Here is an 18,706-nt window from a genome sequence, read left to right as displayed (position 1 = left end):
TTAAAACTATCCAGGTTAGTGACCATCACCACCTCCTGTGGCAGCATATTCCAAACACCAATCACATGTTGCGTGAAGAAGTGTTTCCTTTTATTAGTCCTAAGTGGTCTGGTACATCTCCCATTTATCTGTGTAGGTTGAGAAATTCCCTAGCTTTAACCCAATTAAAATTAACGATGTATGTTATACACACATACAAATAAGAACACAAAACGTAGGAAGGGAGGGTGGGCAAGCCTGCAGAGGCACCAAGGCAACAGGTCAGAGGTTCGGGGGAGGGGTTAAGATTTGCATGGTCCAAAGCCCCACTCCCTCTGACCTCCCCCGGGAAACTTCTTGACCAGCTGACCACCTCGAACAGTCCTGCCCTATGGGGACCATGCAGCTGGTGTGGTCTGTAGCCCTTTTCTCCCCGCTCCCTCCAGAATGGCAACAATAGTTCATGGGTAAGTTGTAGCCATTCCCCCCCCCCCGCCCCATGATTCTGGGTCATAAATTTCCATCTGAAAAGAGGGGCATTTGAACATCTGTGTTTCCATTTCTAGAACACTGATAATATAAAGAATTAGGGAATAAAAAGCTTCCATTTCTCCCCTTATCCCATTATTGTCCTTGATAAAAAACAGCATTATACAGTCTTACTCACTGATTAGACCATGGCCACCTGCTGATATCACCGATAACGAGAGGACAGTTAAACAGCTGCATGAGGAATTGCATAGATTTTGCTTTTTATTATGTATCAGAAGAGACAGAGGTAGTGGAACAGATAGCAAGACATTATGGGAGAATAAGAACTTGCTTTGCTGCGAGTTCTCCTTCATTACACACTATTATACTAAAATACTGAAGAGCACATTGTTACTGTGAGTGGAAATGCCACTTTTTGACATAATCAACCCCTTTTAGGAGAGGTAAAAAAAATTGCACTTTTAGGCAACCATTTCGGATACAAAAGAGCAAACCGCTGCATCTTAGAAAATGTCAAAAGGAAAAAATGAATTCAATCAATAAATAACATTTTCTGATGACATACTTACTTTCCTTAACTTGTGTGTGGGTCACACAAACAATCTACATTTCTGCATATTTCCCCCCCTCAACTCAGAGTGTTCTCTTTGCCATTTTAAAGGTAGCTGTGATGGGCAGCAGGCTGTCCTGCCTCTGAAGAGAAAATCAGCCACTCAGATAAGCCCACAGGATCCAACTGAGTGGCTAGTCAGTAGAAGCCTTTTTGTGCCTGAAAGCATTGGAGAAAAGTTGAACTACTCCCTGAAATCACAACCAGTTTAAATTTTGGTGTCTCCGTCAGTTTTCCACTTTGTCTGCCCGGAGAGCTGTGTTGCTGATTTTTTTCCTTGAATACCAACCTTTAAAGAAATAAATCTTTAGCTGCTTATATATTTATCCAGCCTCAGCGATCTCAATCATCTCTTCGTACCATAAGGCTTACCTCAAAGCAGTGAACCCAAAGCCTATACCAGTGGGGGGGGGGGGGGGTGGGGGGGGGGGGGGGTGGGGGGGGGGGGGGGGGGGGGGGGGGGGGGGTGGGGGGGGGGGGGGGTGGGGGGGGGGGGGGGTGGTATCATCAGGAGAGTCTCCTGAAGATAGCCTGAAATTTTGGTACTGTTAGCTTGAACATTGCTACCCTGACAGGCACCCTCAAATGCCTGTCTCAGATTTTGACATGGGCTCCATTTTCCCTAGCTACACCTCTGATACCAGTTTAAATTCTTGTGCCTTAGCCAGGTGTCGGCTTGCTCTTCCTAGACACCTGTGCTGCTGGCTTGCTCTTTTAAAAGCAACCTGTAAATAAAGAAATCTTCTCAGTTGTTTATATATTAATCCAGCCTCAGCAATCTCAATAATCTCCGTGCGCACCACAAAACTTGCCACACAGCCGTGAACCCAAAGCCTATACCAGTGGTGGCGAACCTTTGGCACTCCAGATGTTATGGACTTGTGGGGGGGGGGGGGGGTGGGGGGGGGGGGGGGTGGGGGGGGGGGCGGGTGGGGGGGGGGGGGGGGGGGGGTGGTGGGGGGTGGGTGGGGGGGGGGGTGGGGGGGGGGGGGGGTGGGGGGGGGGGGGGGTGGGGGGGGGGGGGGGTGGGGGGGGGGGGGGGTGGGGGGGGGGGGGGGTGGGGGGGGGGGGGGGTGGGGGGGGGGGGGGGTGGGGGGGGGGGGGGGTGGGGGGGGGGGGGGGTGGGGGGGGGGGGGGGTGGGGGGGGGGGGGGGTGGGGGGGGGGGGGGGTGGGGGGGGGGGGGGGTGGGGGGGGGGGGGGGTGGGGGGGGGGGGGGGTGGGGGGGGGGGGGGGTGGGGGGGGGGGGGGGTGGGGGGGGGGGGGGGTGGGGGGGGGGGGGGGTGGGGGGGGGGGGGGGTGGGGGGGGGGGGGGGTGGGGGGGGGGGGGGGTGGGGGGGGGGGGGGGTGGGGGGGGGGGGGGGTGGGGGGGGGGGGGGGTGGGGGGGGGGGGGGGTGGGGGGGGGGGGGGGTGGGGGGGGGGGGGGGTGGGGGGGGGGGGGGGTGGGGGGGGGGGGGGGTGGGGGGGGGGGGGGGTGGGGGGGGGGGGGGGTGGGGGGGGGGGGGGGTGGGGGGGGGGGGGGGTGGGGGGGGGGGGGGGTGGGGGGGGGGGGGGGTGGGGGGGGGGGGGGGTGGGGGGGGGGGGGGGTGGGGGGGGGGGGGGGTGGGGGGGGGGGGGGGTGGGGGGGGGGGGGGGTGGGGGGGGGGGGGGGTGGGGGGGGGGGGGGGTGGGGGGGGGGGGGGGTGGGGGGGGGGGGGGGTGGGGGGGGGGGGGGGTGGGGGGGGGGGGGGGTGGGGGGGGGGGGGGGTGGGGGGGGGGGGGGGTGGGGGGGGGGGGGGGTGGGGGGGGGGGGGGGTGGGGGGGGGGGGGGGTGGGGGGGGGGGGGGGTGGGGGGGGGGGGGGGTGGGGGGGGGGGGGGGTGGGGGGGGGGGGGGGTGGGGGGGGGGGGGGGTGGGGGGGGGGGGGGGTGGGGGGGGGGGGGGGTGGGGGGGGGGGGGGGTGGGGGGGGGGGGGGGTGGGGGGGGGGGGGGGTGGGGGGGGGGGGGGGTGGGGGGGGGGGGGGGTGGGGGGGGGGGGGGGTGGGGGGGGGGGGGGGTGGGGGGGGGGGGGGGTGGGGGGGGGGGGGGGTGGGGGGGGGGGGGGGTGGGGGGGGGGGGGGGTGGGGGGGGGGGGGGGTGGGGGGGGGGGGGGGTGGGGGGGGGGGGGGGTGGGGGGGGGGGGGGGTGGGGGGGGGGGGGGGTGGGGGGGGGGGGGGGTGGGGGGGGGGGGGGGTGGGGGGGGGGGGGGGTGGGGGGGGGGGGGGGTGGGGGGGGGGGGGGGTGGGGGGGGGGGGGGGTGGGGGGGGGGGGGGGTGGGGGGGGGGGGGGGTGGGGGGGGGGGGGGGTGGGGGGGGGGGGGGGTGGGGGGGGGGGGGGGTGGGGGGGGGGGGGGGTGGGGGGGGGGGGGGGTGGGGGGGGGGGGGGGTGGGGGGGGGGGGGGGTGGGGGGGGGGGGGGGTGGGGGGGGGGGGGGGTGGGGGGGGGGGGGGGTGGGGGGGGGGGGGGGTGGGGGGGGGGGGGGGTGGGGGGGGGGGGGGGTGGGGGGGGGGGGGGGTGGGGGGGGGGGGGGGTGGGGGGGGGGGGGGGTGGGGGGGGGGGGGGGTGGGGGGGGGGGGGGGTGGGGGGGGGGGGGGGTGGGGGGGGGGGGGGGTGGGGGGGGGGGGGGGTGGGGGGGGGGGGGGGTGGGGGGGGGGGGGGGTGGGGGGGGGGGGGGGTGGGGGGGGGGGGGGGTGGGGGGGGGGGGGGGTGGGGGGGGGGGGGGGTGGGGGGGGGGGGGGGTGGGGGGGGGGGGGGGTGGGGGGGGGGGGGGGTGGGGGGGGGGGGGGGTGGGGGGGGGGGGGGGTGGGGGGGGGGGGGGGTGGGGGGGGGGGGGGGTGGGGGGGGGGGGGGGTGGGGGGGGGGGGGGGTGGGGGGGGGGGGGGGTGGGGGGGGGGGGGGGTGGGGGGGGGGGGGGGTGGGGGGGGGGGGGGGTGGGGGGGGGGGGGGGTGGGGGGGGGGGGGGGTGGGGGGGGGGGGGGGTGGGGGGGGGGGGGGGTGGGGGGGGGGGGGGGTGGGGGGGGGGGGGGGTGGGGGGGGGGGGGGGTGGGGGGGGGGGGGGGTGGGGGGGGGGGGGGGTGGGGGGGGGGGGGGGTGGGGGGGGGGGGGGGTGGGGGGGGGGGGGGGTGGGGGGGGGGGGGGGTGGGGGGGGGGGGGGGTGGGGGGGGGGGGGGGTGGGGGGGGGGGGGGGTGGGGGGGGGGGGGGGTGGGGGGGGGGGGGGGTGGGGGGGGGGGGGGGTGGGGGGGGGGGGGGGTGGGGGGGGGGGGGGGTGGGGGGGGGGGGGGGTGGGGGGGGGGGGGGGTGGGGGGGGGGGGGGGTGGGGGGGGGGGGGGGTGGGGGGGGGGGGGGGTGGGGGGGGGGGGGGGTGGGGGGGGGGGGGGGTGGGGGGGGGGGGGGGTGGGGGGGGGGGGGGGTGGGGGGGGGGGGGGGTGGGGGGGGGGGGGGGTGGGGGGGGGGGGGGGTGGGGGGGGGGGGGGGTGGGGGGGGGGGGGGGTGGGGGGGGGGGGGGGTGGGGGGGGGGGGGGGTGGGGGGGGGGGGGGGTGGGGGGGGGGGGGGGTGGGGGGGGGGGGGGGTGGGGGGGGGGGGGGGTGGGGGGGGGGGGGGGTGGGGGGGGGGGGGGGTGGGGGGGGGGGGGGGTGGGGGGGGGGGGGGGTGGGGGGGGGGGGGGGTGGGGGGGGGGGGGGGTGGGGGGGGGGGGGGGTGGGGGGGGGGGGGGGTGGGGGGGGGGGGGGGTGGGGGGGGGGGGGGGTGGGGGGGGGGGGGGGTGGGGGGGGGGGGGGGTGGGGGGGGGGGGGGGTGGGGGGGGGGGGGGGTGGGGGGGGGGGGGGGTGGGGGGGGGGGGGGGTGGGGGGGGGGGGGGGTGGGGGGGGGGGGGGGTGGGGGGGGGGGGGGGTGGGGGGGGGGGGGGGTGGGGGGGGGGGGGGGTGGGGGGGGGGGGGGGTGGGGGGGGGGGGGGGTGGGGGGGGGGGGGGGTGGGGGGGGGGGGGGGTGGGGGGGGGGGGGGGTGGGGGGGGGGGGGGGTGGGGGGGGGGGGGGGTGGGGGGGGGGGGGGGTGGGGGGGGGGGGGGGTGGGGGGGGGGGGGGGTGGGGGGGGGGGGGGGTGGGGGGGGGGGGGGGTGGGGGGGGGGGGGGGTGGGGGGGGGGGGGGGTGGGGGGGGGGGGGGGTGGGGGGGGGGGGGGGTGGGGGGGGGGGGGGGTGGGGGGGGGGGGGGGTGGGGGGGGGGGGGGGTGGGGGGGGGGGGGGGTGGGGGGGGGGGGGGGTGGGGGGGGGGGGGGGTGGGGGGGGGGGGGGGTGGGGGGGGGGGGGGGTGGGGGGGGGGGGGGGTGGGGGGGGGGGGGGGTGGGGGGGGGGGGGGGTGGGGGGGGGGGGGGGTGGGGGGGGGGGGGGGTGGGGGGGGGGGGGGGTGGGGGGGGGGGGGGGTGGGGGGGGGGGGGGGTGGGGGGGGGGGGGGGTGGGGGGGGGGGGGGGTGGGGGGGGGGGGGGGTGGGGGGGGGGGGGGGTGGGGGGGGGGGGGGGTGGGGGGGGGGGGGGGTGGGGGGGGGGGGGGGTGGGGGGGGGGGGGGGTGGGGGGGGGGGGGGGTGGGGGGGGGGGGGGGTGGGGGGGGGGGGGGGTGGGGGGGGGGGGGGGTGGGGGGGGGGGGGGGTGGGGGGGGGGGGGGGTGGGGGGGGGGGGGGGTGGGGGGGGGGGGGGGTGGGGGGGGGGGGGGGTGGGGGGGGGGGGGGGTGGGGGGGGGGGGGGGTGGGGGGGGGGGGGGGTGGGGGGGGGGGGGGGTGGGGGGGGGGGGGGGTGGGGGGGGGGGGGGGTGGGGGGGGGGGGGGGTGGGGGGGGGGGGGGGTGGGGGGGGGGGGGGGTGGGGGGGGGGGGGGGTGGGGGGGGGGGGGGGTGGGGGGGGGGGGGGGTGGGGGGGGGGGGGGGTGGGGGGGGGGGGGGGTGGGGGGGGGGGGGGGTGGGGGGGGGGGGGGGTGGGGGGGGGGGGGGGTGGGGGGGGGGGGGGGTGGGGGGGGGGGGGGGTGGGGGGGGGGGGGGGTGGGGGGGGGGGGGGGTGGGGGGGGGGGGGGGTGGGGGGGGGGGGGGGTGGGGGGGGGGGGGGGTGGGGGGGGGGGGGGGTGGGGGGGGGGGGGGGTGGGGGGGGGGGGGGGTGGGGGGGGGGGGGGGTGGGGGGGGGGGGGGGTGGGGGGGGGGGGGGGTGGGGGGGGGGGGGGGTGGGGGGGGGGGGGGGTGGGGGGGGGGGGGGGTGGGGGGGGGGGGGGGTGGGGGGGGGGGGGGGTGGGGGGGGGGGGGGGTGGGGGGGGGGGGGGGTGGGGGGGGGGGGGGGTGGGGGGGGGGGGGGGTGGGGGGGGGGGGGGGTGGGGGGGGGGGGGGGTGGGGGGGGGGGGGGGTGGGGGGGGGGGGGGGTGGGGGGGGGGGGGGGTGGGGGGGGGGGGGGGTGGGGGGGGGGGGGGGTGGGGGGGGGGGGGGGTGGGGGGGGGGGGGGGTGGGGGGGGGGGGGGGTGGGGGGGGGGGGGGGTGGGGGGGGGGGGGGGTGGGGGGGGGGGGGGGTGGGGGGGGGGGGGGGTGGGGGGGGGGGGGGGTGGGGGGGGGGGGGGGTGGGGGGGGGGGGGGGTGGGGGGGGGGGGGGGTGGGGGGGGGGGGGGGTGGGGGGGGGGGGGGGTGGGGGGGGGGGGGGGTGGGGGGGGGGGGGGGTGGGGGGGGGGGGGGGTGGGGGGGGGGGGGGGGGGGGGGGGGGGGGGGTGGGGGGGGGGGGGGGTGGGGGGGGGGGGGGGGGGGGGGGGGGGGGGGGGGGGGGGGGGGGGGGTGGGGGGGGTGGGGGGGTGGGGGGGGGGGGGGGGGGTGGGGGGGGGGGGTGGGGGGGGGGGGGGGTGGGGGAGGCGACGTGCCGGACGGTCGCAGGGAAGGTACGTCGATCGGGTGATGGCGCAATGCGGCGCTGTCTTCCCGGTAGTTACTGGGACCGTTCGTGCGAACGGTCCTGGGGGGGATTGGGTCGCCGTCATGTATGCCAACCCAACCCCCAGCATGGCTGTGCAGAAACGGCCTCTGTTTCTCCATAAAAAGTATTAAAAAGCACGAGACAGCAGTAAGGCACCAAGATGTAACCAAACTTACAGTAATGTAGATGTGTAACAGGAAAGAACGGATTTCCTTATTTTGTCTCCACGTATCTCCCTTTATAGTTAGTAAACTCATATATAAAAAGCAACTGAGAATTATGATATTCTCTCCTCAGGGGTGTTCATTTATCCCTATCTATTATCTTCAACCAGCGGGTGAAGACCTTTTTTGTTTTGTCTGATGTTTCCTCGGTGATTCTCACTGACCTTTCCTCCTGTTCAATTTACATGTTTGGTGCCAATTGTTTTGAGACGTTTATATGTGTTTTTAATTTTGCTTTAATGGTTTTACTGTTCTCTGCCTTATGGAGAAGGGCAACTTGAGATGTTTTTAAAGTGAAGTCAAACAAATAGTAAATAAACTTGCGGCTGAAAAGCAGGATACAAACATTTAAATAAGTGCAAAGACTATTTTATAGTTTCTCATTGGTTTTATTGGCTGTACACAATGAAACAAACAATACAAAGCTGTGTGAATGTTTTAGAGTTATGAAGTAATGCTGGAGCATGTTTCTGTTCTCTGGAGAGGTGGCAGTCTGACAGTGCTTAAGTTAAGTATAAGTGAGCTTACAAAAGTATTCCAGGGTACTATGGAATGCATGCTTGCATTCTGCGCAATTATGCTTTGACATAAAACAACCTACTTAACTTGTCCCTTGGCAGAGGAAAAGCAAGGTAGCATGTTACGGTTGGTGAGCAAAAGAAATGTCGAGACCTATTGTGAAAATGTTGGGGCCTATTGTGAAAATTGGGTGAATGCCTTTTTTGTCTGCTGAAAATTCAACCCTGCGTTAAAGCTTGGCATTGAGCCCCTGAGCTTAATCCTTAAAACCAATTAAGGGGTTCTTGAAGAGATTTATGGATACCAATAAGCCCAAGCTTTGCAAATAACAAATATTCACAAGCCTGATTAAGGTAAATTTGTAAACCTCTGCAGATTGGAGACATCTGTTGTGGTCAAATATCAGCACAGTTGCCAAGATTGTCAGATGGTTGCTTTAAAAGCTTTCCCCCCCCTCCTTGTTCCAGATCATAAAAGCTCCATAAAAAGTATTAAGAATATCATTGTTGTTTCAAACACCACAACTTAAGTATTGGACAGGTGAGTGCTGTGACCACCTGTTGAGCTCTCCTGCCACACTTCCTGTATTGGAAAAGGAAAGTTTGAGCCTTGTGATACCATGGGGCAAAACTCAGCTAGCTGTTCTGATGTCATACGTCTCAGTGTCCCCACTGCAGAAGGAAAGAAACACAAAGGTAACACTGGCAAACTCTTTTCTGGCATTCTTCTGACTACACTTATGTATACTGTACATTCCGAGTGAATGGATGCAAAAGGAAAGTCTAAAACTGTTCAATGCATATAATAAGAATGTGGAATGTGAGAAAAATGAACTGAGGTAAGCTCAAAATCATAACATGAAAAATGGTGTGTGCAAACATTGCAATCCTGGGAGTGAGTGAACTAAAGTAAACTGGATTAGGATGTTTTCAGTTTGGAAAATACAGTCTGTTTTACTCTAGAAATGACTAACACAGAAGGAACACAGTTGCTGTGATACCATAAGCAGTCAGGGGCTATAATGCACAGTCTGACAGAGTAATATCATTCAGTCTTCATGGAAAGCCTATCAACGTAACCATCATTCAAGTTTACACCCCAGCTACAGATGCTGAAGGGGAAGAAATTGAAAGCTTCTTCGCAAGTGTTCTGGATGAAATTAAACTTAAGCAAGATGTGCTGATAGGTAAGTGGAACACACCAGTAGGAAAGTAAGCAGAATCACATATCGTGGCCTAAGAGGACGAAATGAAACAGGAGAATAACTCATCTAATGTTGTGAAGACAACAATTTGTTCATTGTGAACATGTTTCAGGCAACCAGACAGACAATTGTATACATGAACATCACCGGATGACCAATATAGAAATCCATTGTATTACATAGCCAGAAGTAGAAGATGGAGAATCTCTATTCTTGCTGCTAAAATAAGGTCGCAGCTTAAGGTTTACTGTGGTGCAGGCTATGGATTATTAATATTAAAAATTAGAATTAAGCTGAAGAAAAACACCAAAACATTCTGAGTGCCAAAGTACAATCTAAACAACATTCCTGAAGAGTTTAAAGACCATGTAAAGAACAGTTTTGCATTACTAAGTTGAAGCAAACGTGAACTGATTTCAACAATGGGTTGAAACCAGAGATATTATCAAGGAAGAATGCACAAAGATTATTCCTGTAGCCTAAAGAAATGAAAGCCTTCAATGGCTGACTGATGAAACTCCTGACGGATGAGAAGCTAAAGTAAAAGGTTATAGAAACAGAATCAGAAGTCTAAATGCAGCATTCTAATAACTTGCATGTAGCTACCAAGAGAACTAGTATAACAAGCAGTGTAAAGAAATAGAAGAGACCATCAAAAAAGGAAGAGCACAAGATCCGCTCCACAAGAAATTAAACGAAAATTTAAAGCAAGGATAGGCATGCTGAAAGATCAGCATGGAAATACATTAAATGAACAAGACAAAATTAGGAAAAGATGGGAACAGTGCACTGACAAATTATACTGAAGAGATGAGGAGATTACAAATTCCTCCCAAGAACAATCTTTTGAAGAAGAACCTTCAGTTTTAGGGAGTGAAGTCAAGGCTACACTGAAAGCAATTTGGAGAAACAAATCACCTAAAGTACATGAAATATGAAATGGAGTCTATCAAAATCTTACTTTTTGATAGAAATGGGGTCTATCAAAATCTTACTAAGAATATTCCAACAAATATGGAGAACAAAATAATCGCTATTAAAGTGGAAATGCTCGATCTGTATTTCAGTTCCAAAAAAGAAAAGAAATTAAAACTAACTTGCAGATGACAGTTGTCCTGGAGATAATGGAGGATTGACTCTATGGTGCTATACTCTACTGAGGTCCCTCCCTTCCCCCAAACCTGCCCTCCCCTGGCTCCAACCTGAAATCTCCAGGAATTTCCCAGCACAGTGCTGGCAACCTCATCTCTCAGACAAGCAAATAAAATTTCTGCCTGTGAAGTTTACCACTTCAGTTTGGACCAATCACTAACCTGTAGGCCTGTGGTGGCAAACCTGTGACACTCCAGATGTTCATGAACTGCAATTCCCATCAGCCCCTGCCAGCATGGCCAATTGGCCATGCTGGCAGTGGCTGATGAGAATTGTAGTCCATGAACATCTGGAGTGCCATTGGTTCGCCACCACTGCTAGGCTAACTTACCTCATGCGTGTGTGGGAGGGATCACATTTGCCATTTCCTTAGAGGAAGGATGGAGTTAAAAAAATATTTTCATGCACAGACTATATTTTATTTGTGGGAGGATTCAACCATGTTACTCTCCCTGCCCACCCACCCCTAATCTTCCCACTGCAGTAATACAGTGCATCACAACCATGTGATTCTGTTTAAGAGCTCCAAGACTGGGCAAAAACCCTGAGGTTAATAATGGCAATGTCGCAAATTCTCCCTTTGATTTTTTTTATAAGCAGGTACAAAGGCACTTCTGGAATCACGCTAGCTATAGCAATGTCCCCAGGTCCCAAGGAACCTAGAAAACAGTTGTCCAGTGTTTCTTGATGCCCACTGTGTATATAACTGCTAACTATCAGGAGAGGGGGAAAAATCTGTGTCAGCAATGTAATAAGAGCGTAATAAGATGTCATTCAACTGGTGATGTTATTTATCACAGTACATAGGTGTCAAACTCATGGCCCTCCAGATGTTATGGACTACAGTTCCCATCATCCCCTGCCAGCATCATGCTGTCAGGGGATGATGGGAAGTGTAGTCCATAACATCTGGAGGGCCGCGAGTTTGACACCTGTGTCACAGTACCATGAAAAGATTCAACTACCCATTGCCACATATTAAGCCACAGTTAAAAGGGCAGAACACTCTCTAGTAGTTAGAAGCTGTGGGCTCTAATCTAGTGAACCACAGTAAGCCTGCTGGGTGACCTTGGGCCAGTCACAGTTCTCTCAGCCCCATGTACCTCACATGGTGTCTGCTGTGGGGAGAGGAAGGAAAGGAGTTTGGAAGCTGCTTTGAGACTTCTTATGGTTCAGACAAGTAAAATAGAAATCCAAACGCTGCCACCAAATGCAGCTTCTTCTTTCTTTCTCTTCTTCTTCCCCCTTCTCCGCTGTTGGTAGTCCAAACTATGGACCCAGTGGCGTAGTGTCAACAGGTTGGGGGGGCACAACACCCCAGGCATGCACCATGGCGAGGGTGTGACAGAGGCATTCCAGGGCGGGAGGCAGGAGCGCAGGGCATGCGCATGCCCTGAATTTAGTTCCCCCTTGCTCCGCCCCTGTATGGACGTGAGCTATGCTTGAAACTACATGTCACAGTAGAAGAAGAAGAAGAAGAAGAGGAGGAGGAGGAGGAGGAGGAGGAGGAGGAGGAGGAGGAGGAGAAGAAGAAGAAGAAGAAGAAGAAGAGGAGGAGTTTGGATTTATATCCCCCTTTCTCTCCTGTAGGAGACTCAAAGGGGCTTACAATCTCCTTGCCCTTCCCCCTTCACAACAAACACCCTGTGAGGTGGGTGGGGCTGAGAGAGCTCCGAGAAGCTGTGATTCGCCCAAGATCACCCAGCTGGCATGTGTGGAAGTGTACAGGCTAATCTGAATTCCCCAGATAAGCCTCTACAGTTCAGGTGGCAGAGCTGGGAATCAAACCCGGTTCCTCCAGATTAAATACACGAGCTCTTAACCTCCTACGCCACTGCTGCTCCTGCTAGTACCTGCTAGTACTGGAGAAACTGCCTTTGCAGGGAAGGAAGCCTCCATATCACCCTACCCATTGCTGCTACTGCTCTGCCCCTGTCTTCAGGTACATTTAAGGACTCACTCACTAAAGGATATTGCTGGGGGTAAAGGTGAAGAAAGTGCTCATGAGTCCACTGCCATTCTCCTGATGCAGTCAGGAAAAGCACTATAGGGTCTGAATTAAAAACTAGACTCAGAAAAAATATTTTGGGGTTGTTCGTTTTGGAAAAGGATCTGTTTACTGAACTCAGTCTTGAACTGAGTGGAGGGGAGTTTGCTCATCACTGGGCGTTGGTGAATTGTCACCGTCCTTGTGGTATGGGCAAGGTTTTTTTTATTTGTTTAAAACATTCTCTGAGTGACACAATTGCTGAATATTAATTAATTATGTCTGCTGTATCATAGAATGGAATATTAATTAGTTATCACTGCTGCATTATAGAACCAGCATTTAGTGGATGGCGCAGACATACTGAAAACATCCCCCTTTTGTAAAGGGCAGAAAAGGGTAATTTAAATAGTGCATAATGATTAATCAGTGTTCCTTGTCAACGAGGGTAAAGTGTCTTTGGGGGAAAATATTCTGTGTGGAGGCAGGATGGCCTGAGATCAAGAATCCCCAAGATAACTATTGATTTGTTCACTTCTACGAATTAATGCCCCTCTCCCATCACCTTTTTATCACGTGAGTTCCCTGGCTACTTTACAGATCCATCCTAATGGTTCTGCTCAGAATCCAATTCAAGCCTTATTCTGAGGAAAATGTTCTTTAGATAGCACTGTAAGGCCCCTTCCGCACAGCAAATGTATAATGGGTTGCAGTTGGGATAAAGAAACCCGTTTTCCTGTTTTTGCGTTCACATGCATCCATGCAGGCAGCAATCGGAGCCCACAGAAACAATCCGGGGTTGCTGTCATGCCTTTGCATCGAGCCGCATCTATTTTTAAAAAATTATTTCCCACCCATGTGTTGCATGCAGGCATGAACAAATGAACCCCCGCAGCCATGCCTTCCACAATGCGACCATCTGCACATGCATAGCTTCGCGGAAGCAAGCCGCAAATTTGTTTTTAAGAGGAAAAGGGGGGCAAATAAAGCACCTCCTGCCTGGTTGTTCACTCGCAAGTGGCTGCAACCTGGGATTTTTTCTGAAAAGGATCGCTTCTTTAGTTTGGTAGTCCAAACTATGGACCCAGTGGCGTAGTGTCAACAGGTTGGGGGGGCACAACACCCCAGGCATGCACCATGGCGAAAACCTGGGTTTGCGGGAAAAACCTGGGTTGCGGGAAATAACATGGAGCAGAATTGTTTAGGGGTTAGGATCTGTGCAAAGTCCCCTCCCAAAACGGGTTATTTAGCGTCCTACCCCAGTGTTTATTGGCTCATGTGGAAGGGGCCAAAGAGAAGCATATCTGCTCCATGCCTAGTGACAATTACTGTATTAATTTGGTGATCAAGAATCACTGCACGTCAAGCCATGCCTTTATCATCAGGACTCGGCAGTTCTTCCCTTCCACTAACATCTCTACCACCTCTCACACACTGATAGGTCTCGGCTCAGGATTTACTTAGAGTTATTAGCTCTGGATTGGGAAATACCTGCTGATTTAGGGATGGCGCCTGATGAGGCCTGGTGATTGCAATGCCTTTCCATTGTATAACAAGAGTTCAAGTTTGTCTTCTTTATTTCCCATGCTCTGTGCATTGGTGTGGAGACAGGTGTGGAGATATCTAAGGCCATGGTTCATTCGTAGTGACTGCTTATTTAAATTTGAACCCATGTGTTGTTCATGTAATGTTTGGAGAATTAGGATCACCTTGAGGCATGGTTCCTTCATGCTGTCTTCCTCGGCTGGTGAAGAAGAGAGGAACTCCAGAAGACTCCATTCACTGTGTTGATTGTAGATGCTTTTGAGGAAAATTCTCAGTACAGTTACCACCCAGTTTAACAATATGTAATTATGTTTATGTGACTAGTTGCAATTATTCTTCTTACCCTTACCCTTATCCAACACATCACTTACACATTTTTCAATTCAGTTTGGATTTCATCCTGTAAAATGCTAAGCGGCTCTCAGCACACCTGATGGTTTGTAAAGGGAAGTCCCAAACACAGAATCAAATCTGTGATATTTAACATATAAACTGGTAAATGTATTTTACTAGCAATATAAATTAGGGTAACTTTTGCTGAAAATGCCCAGCTAATATTGATGTTTAATGGTAAATATCAGAATTACCTAATGTTCCCCTTGGGTATGTTAAGAATCACCAGTAAATGCCAATAGTTAACTATGTATCTGATATTTACAACTACACATAATTTAATAGCATATAGATCCGTGGGCTGCCGTCATCTTTGACGTATGTTTCTTAAGCACTGTTAGTACTCTTCCACATTGAACAAACAAGTTGACCTGTTCCAGACCTACCTACCTACCTACCTACCTACCTACCTACCTACCTACCTACCTACCTACCTACCTACCTACCTACCTATTTGTTTGTTTGTTTGTTTGTTTGTTTGTTTGTTTGTTTGTTTATTTCATTCCATTTTTAAATCGCCCTCCCCCGGAGGGCTCAGGGCGGTGTACATCAACATCAAATAAATACAAATGTAAAAAACATCTATAACAATATTAAATTCATAGAATTTAAACAATTTAAAATTTGCAGATGGCGACTTATCCCAACCCCATTCCCACCCATGGGAGACCAAGATGGTATGGTCATCCCGGCTGGCCAAAAGCCTGGCGGAACAGGTCCGTTTTGCAGGCCCTGCGGAAACTCTGAAGGTCCCGCAGGGCCCTGGTCTCCTTAGGGAGCCTGTTCCACCAGGTAGGGGCCAGGGCAGTAAAGCTCTGGCCCTTGTTGACGCCAGCCGGATCTTTTTTGGGCCAGGGATTTCCAGCAACCGCTCCTCCGTAGAGCGGAGGGCCCTAGTAAGGCAGTACGGGGAGATGCGATCCTTGCTGTGGTTTTAACTTCAGCCAAATTTTTTTCCTTCAGATATGCCAGTGCATTAAAAGATACATGTTGTACGAATGGTGAATCTCTTAAACACGATGTTAACCTCGCCTCACATTCCTCTCAGTATCTGTTGCCTTGTAAAAACTCCCCAAAATTACTGCACTCAGGAGAAAAGGGTTTGATTATGTATCTTCCCCTTCCCTGAATCTCAGAACCACCATTAAACAGGCTGAGAACCCACAGGCATGGTAGCCCCTAATGATTCATCTGAATAGTTAGAATAAACAGCGCTAGGTCACCGCTTGTGATGCCCCTATAGAAGCACAGGAAACTGCTTTTATTCCCAAGGTCATCAAGCTTCTTTTGGAAGTGGTCATTATTTCCATGTGTGGCGGGAAGCGTCATCTCCACTTCTGCCTGCTTGGTCTCAGCCTCTGGTGCTCTTTTCTATTTCTGAGGCGTTAGCTCTTCCCCTCTGTTCTTTAGTGTTAGAAAGTGGTTTCTTGCTGGCCATGCAGGCTTTTTTGACATTCCCATTTTAAAATGATTGCTCCTTCTGTTTCCTCCTTTCCACTAGAGTGAAAAGCTGAGGAGCCTGGCACTATAGCGATACAAAGGTTTCTATGATGGCTTTTTAAAAAATGGAAACAAAAGCCCCTAGTGTCTTCTATTTCATACCCCTCATTTCAGAGTTTGGAGGAAAGACCTGCACCTTTCCTTCCCCCACTGATCCTGACCCGGTGCAATTCTAAGAGTTACCCCATTCTATATTCATTGGAATCAATGGGCTAAGAAGGGTATAACTCTGCTAAGTAATACCTGGTGAGTGAGGCAGTGGCTGCTGTTCGTATCTGTTTCCTTTCTAATTGAGACTTCAGAGGGTTACAAAGTTATGCTGTAAGGACCAATACAATACATACAAATAATAATGAAATTAGATCACACAACTAAAGAACAATTAAGCGCTAAAAAGAATATGTCCATAAATCTTGTAGTAACAAATTTTTGATAGACAGTCTCACTTTTCTCTATTGAATCTTATTTTAACAGTCCTTGACTCACAGAACCAATACCAATTTTTTCCCTGTTTCGTCTAGGTATTCTATCAAGGGTTTCCAATTGTCCATGAATTGTCCATTGGATCTTATTTTAACAGTCCTTAACCTTCAAAACCACTCATCATCAGTTGATTTTTGATTTTATTAATCCCATAAACTGAATCTCACAATTAATTAAAAAAACATGTTTCACTTATTTCTGCACAATTGAGTTCTTTGTCCTTCCTTTATTCCGTGCTGCGCCTGAGCAGTGAAAATGTGTGCGCACGAAAGCATCACCCAGAACAGAACAGTCCTCCTCATTCTGTGCTTCTGCAACCAAAGTGCATCTTCTTGCAAAGTGCTGGCTTGTGCAATAGGGTTACCAATTTCCTGGTGGGGTCTGGAGGTCTGGAATGACTACAGGGATCAGTTCCCGTAGAGGCAATGGCACTTATGGAGGGCAGATTATGTGGTGTCACATTCCAACTGAGCTCCCAATCCCTCCCTAAACTGCATCCTTCCTAGACATTGCCCTCAAATTTTAAGGACTTTTTTTTCCAGCTGGAGCTGGCAATTCTATTGGGCAGCCGCACATTATCATTTAAGACTGTCAGACCTCAAGCCAACAGTCGGTCTTGAACTGGTGACCAAAGGGATGTCAGGTGAAGATTGTGCCTGTCCACACCAGTAAGTTCTGGGGAAAAACAAAACAAACCTATGTTTGCAAGCAAATCAGTAATACTGGGTCAGGTGGTATTTGCTTGAGCCCCTGTGTCTGACTGAGTAGTTTTAGGAAATAGGAAACTGACCCTCACAACCACAAGCAGACCTCTGGTTTTCACTTCTTTGCATTTTGGCAGCACATACCATATACAGGAATATTAAAGCCATCATGAAGCTCTGAGCTGGGAAATACCTGGAAATGTTGGAGGTGTAGTCTGAGAAGGATGGGGTTTAGGGAGGGGAGACCCTTCAGCTACGACCTGGAGGTTGGCAACCCTAGCTGTCATACATATTTGTAATTTCCTACCTGGTGATTCCTAGGAAGTTTATGGTTGGTCAGTTATGCCATTAAGGTTCTGTGTGGTTTCCAGGCTGTATGGCCGTGTTCTAGCAGCATTCTCTCCTGACGTTTTGCCTGCATCTGTGGCTGGCATCTTCAGAGGATCTGATGGTAGGAGTGGAGAGCAAGTGGAGTATATATTCGACAATATCCCATTAGAGTTTACACTTTCTAAGGAAAATCTGCATCACAGTGAGCTTGGACAGAATTCAAAACCGCAGATTCTTCTACTAGTATTTGGCTTGCGGGCAACCACTCGAGTTCTGGGTTGCTCCAGCGAATGCTGGTTTCATCTCCTTGACTCTACCCATGGATCTCTGTGGCAACTTCCGCACATGCAGAATAATGCACTTTCAATCCACTTTCAGTGCACTTTGTGCGGAATAGCAAAATCCACTTGCAAACAATTGTGAAAGAGCATTATTCTGCATGTGCAGAAGGGCCTGAATCTAGGGAGTTCATGAGGACGTGCTAAAGAGGCTAAGGCTGACACAAGACTTTTGTTAAACCCTGCCACGGCATAAAGAAACTACCCAGCTGTAAATACAAAACATTGTCAACTAAATTGGATGGAACACTGACTGCTAGCTACCACAATTTGGCCTGTGGTGCAAATATTCATTAAGAAATCAACCAGGTTAAGACAGGAAAGTAGGATTGCTTGGAGGTCAGCAAAGACCCAGTCTGACTTGGCACACATTTTGCTCTCCACGGGGATGTTAATGATCTTACTTGTGTTTGAATCTGTGGAAAAATCCCATTCAGTGATGTGACCGATTTTATTCTCTTCAGCAGGTCCTGCTTGGAGAGATTTTAACATGTCACTTCGATTCGGCCAGCATCTCATCAAGCCTTCTGTCGTGTTTCTGAAGACGGAGCTGTCCTTTGCACTCGTGAATAGGAAGCCGGTGGTCCCAGGACGTATCCTTTTTTCATTTTTTTACTTTAAAAAAAACATAGTTTCCAGAAAAGACATCAAGGGGCGCTCGGCACTCCTCGAGAAGACGCGGAAGCCATCTCTCTCCTCATGTTGACGAACAGGTAAGATGTTACTCATATTTATTCTGAAGCCAGTCCGTGGAGCATAATATGCTTGATCGGTGTTGCAGAACTTCTGAGAGTGGTTGCTTAGCAACAGTGACCTTAGAGGTGAATTTTCTACTGACCTTTTCACCACAGAAGATGTATAAACAAACAGGTGCTACTTTTCTTTCTTTTCTTTTTTTTAAAAAAGGCATCTTTAAAGTGTATTGAAGATACTGCTGTTTTAACTGTTATATTATTGGCTCTGTGGTGCAGTCGAATTTTACTAATATGTTCTCCAGCATTTTGGCCCACGCAAATGGTCGATGAGGTACGGTGTTTGAATTAAAATGCAGTGGGCCTGTATTACAGTGCCGGCTGTGCTGGTCTTAAAGTTGCACGTCCTTGCTTCTTTCTGGCGTGCAACTGGGTATATCATCTACTGAGACTTGTGGGAAAAGAGAGCTGTGTATAACAAGGGGAAATCATAATTATTGACTTCATAATTAATATTCACATTTCTGTCCTGTCTTTTGTCCACTGGGAATCACCCAGTAACATTCATGATGAGGTAGAGATTTGAACTCAGATCTCCACAGACCAGCA

The 18,706-nt window shown here is 56.7% G+C and overlaps 1 protein-coding gene across 4 annotated transcripts in view; it reads left to right on the top strand.

Annotated features, from left to right (window-relative positions):
* The window catches only part of FHIT (fragile histidine triad diadenosine triphosphatase), a 1,529,347-nt gene that overhangs the window by 585,632 nt on the left and 925,009 nt on the right, over positions 1-18,706 (top strand). For 3 of the 4 annotated variants that reach the window (XM_048490109.1, XM_048490111.1, XM_048490112.1), the window contains exon 4: positions 17,870-17,998. In XM_048490109.1, the coding sequence (XP_048346066.1) occupies positions 17,896-17,998 (103 nt within the window). In that variant the 5' untranslated portion in view covers positions 17,870-17,895. The remainder of the gene's footprint in view (positions 1-17,869; positions 17,999-18,706) is intronic. The other variant, XM_048490110.1, reaches the window with a different exon arrangement.

Source organism: Sphaerodactylus townsendi, linkage group LG03 (genome assembly GCF_021028975.2).
Source record: "Sphaerodactylus townsendi isolate TG3544 linkage group LG03, MPM_Stown_v2.3, whole genome shotgun sequence".
Lineage (NCBI taxonomy): Eukaryota > Metazoa > Chordata > Lepidosauria > Squamata > Sphaerodactylidae > Sphaerodactylus > Sphaerodactylus townsendi.
This window is presented reverse-complemented; position numbering and strand designations above follow the sequence as displayed.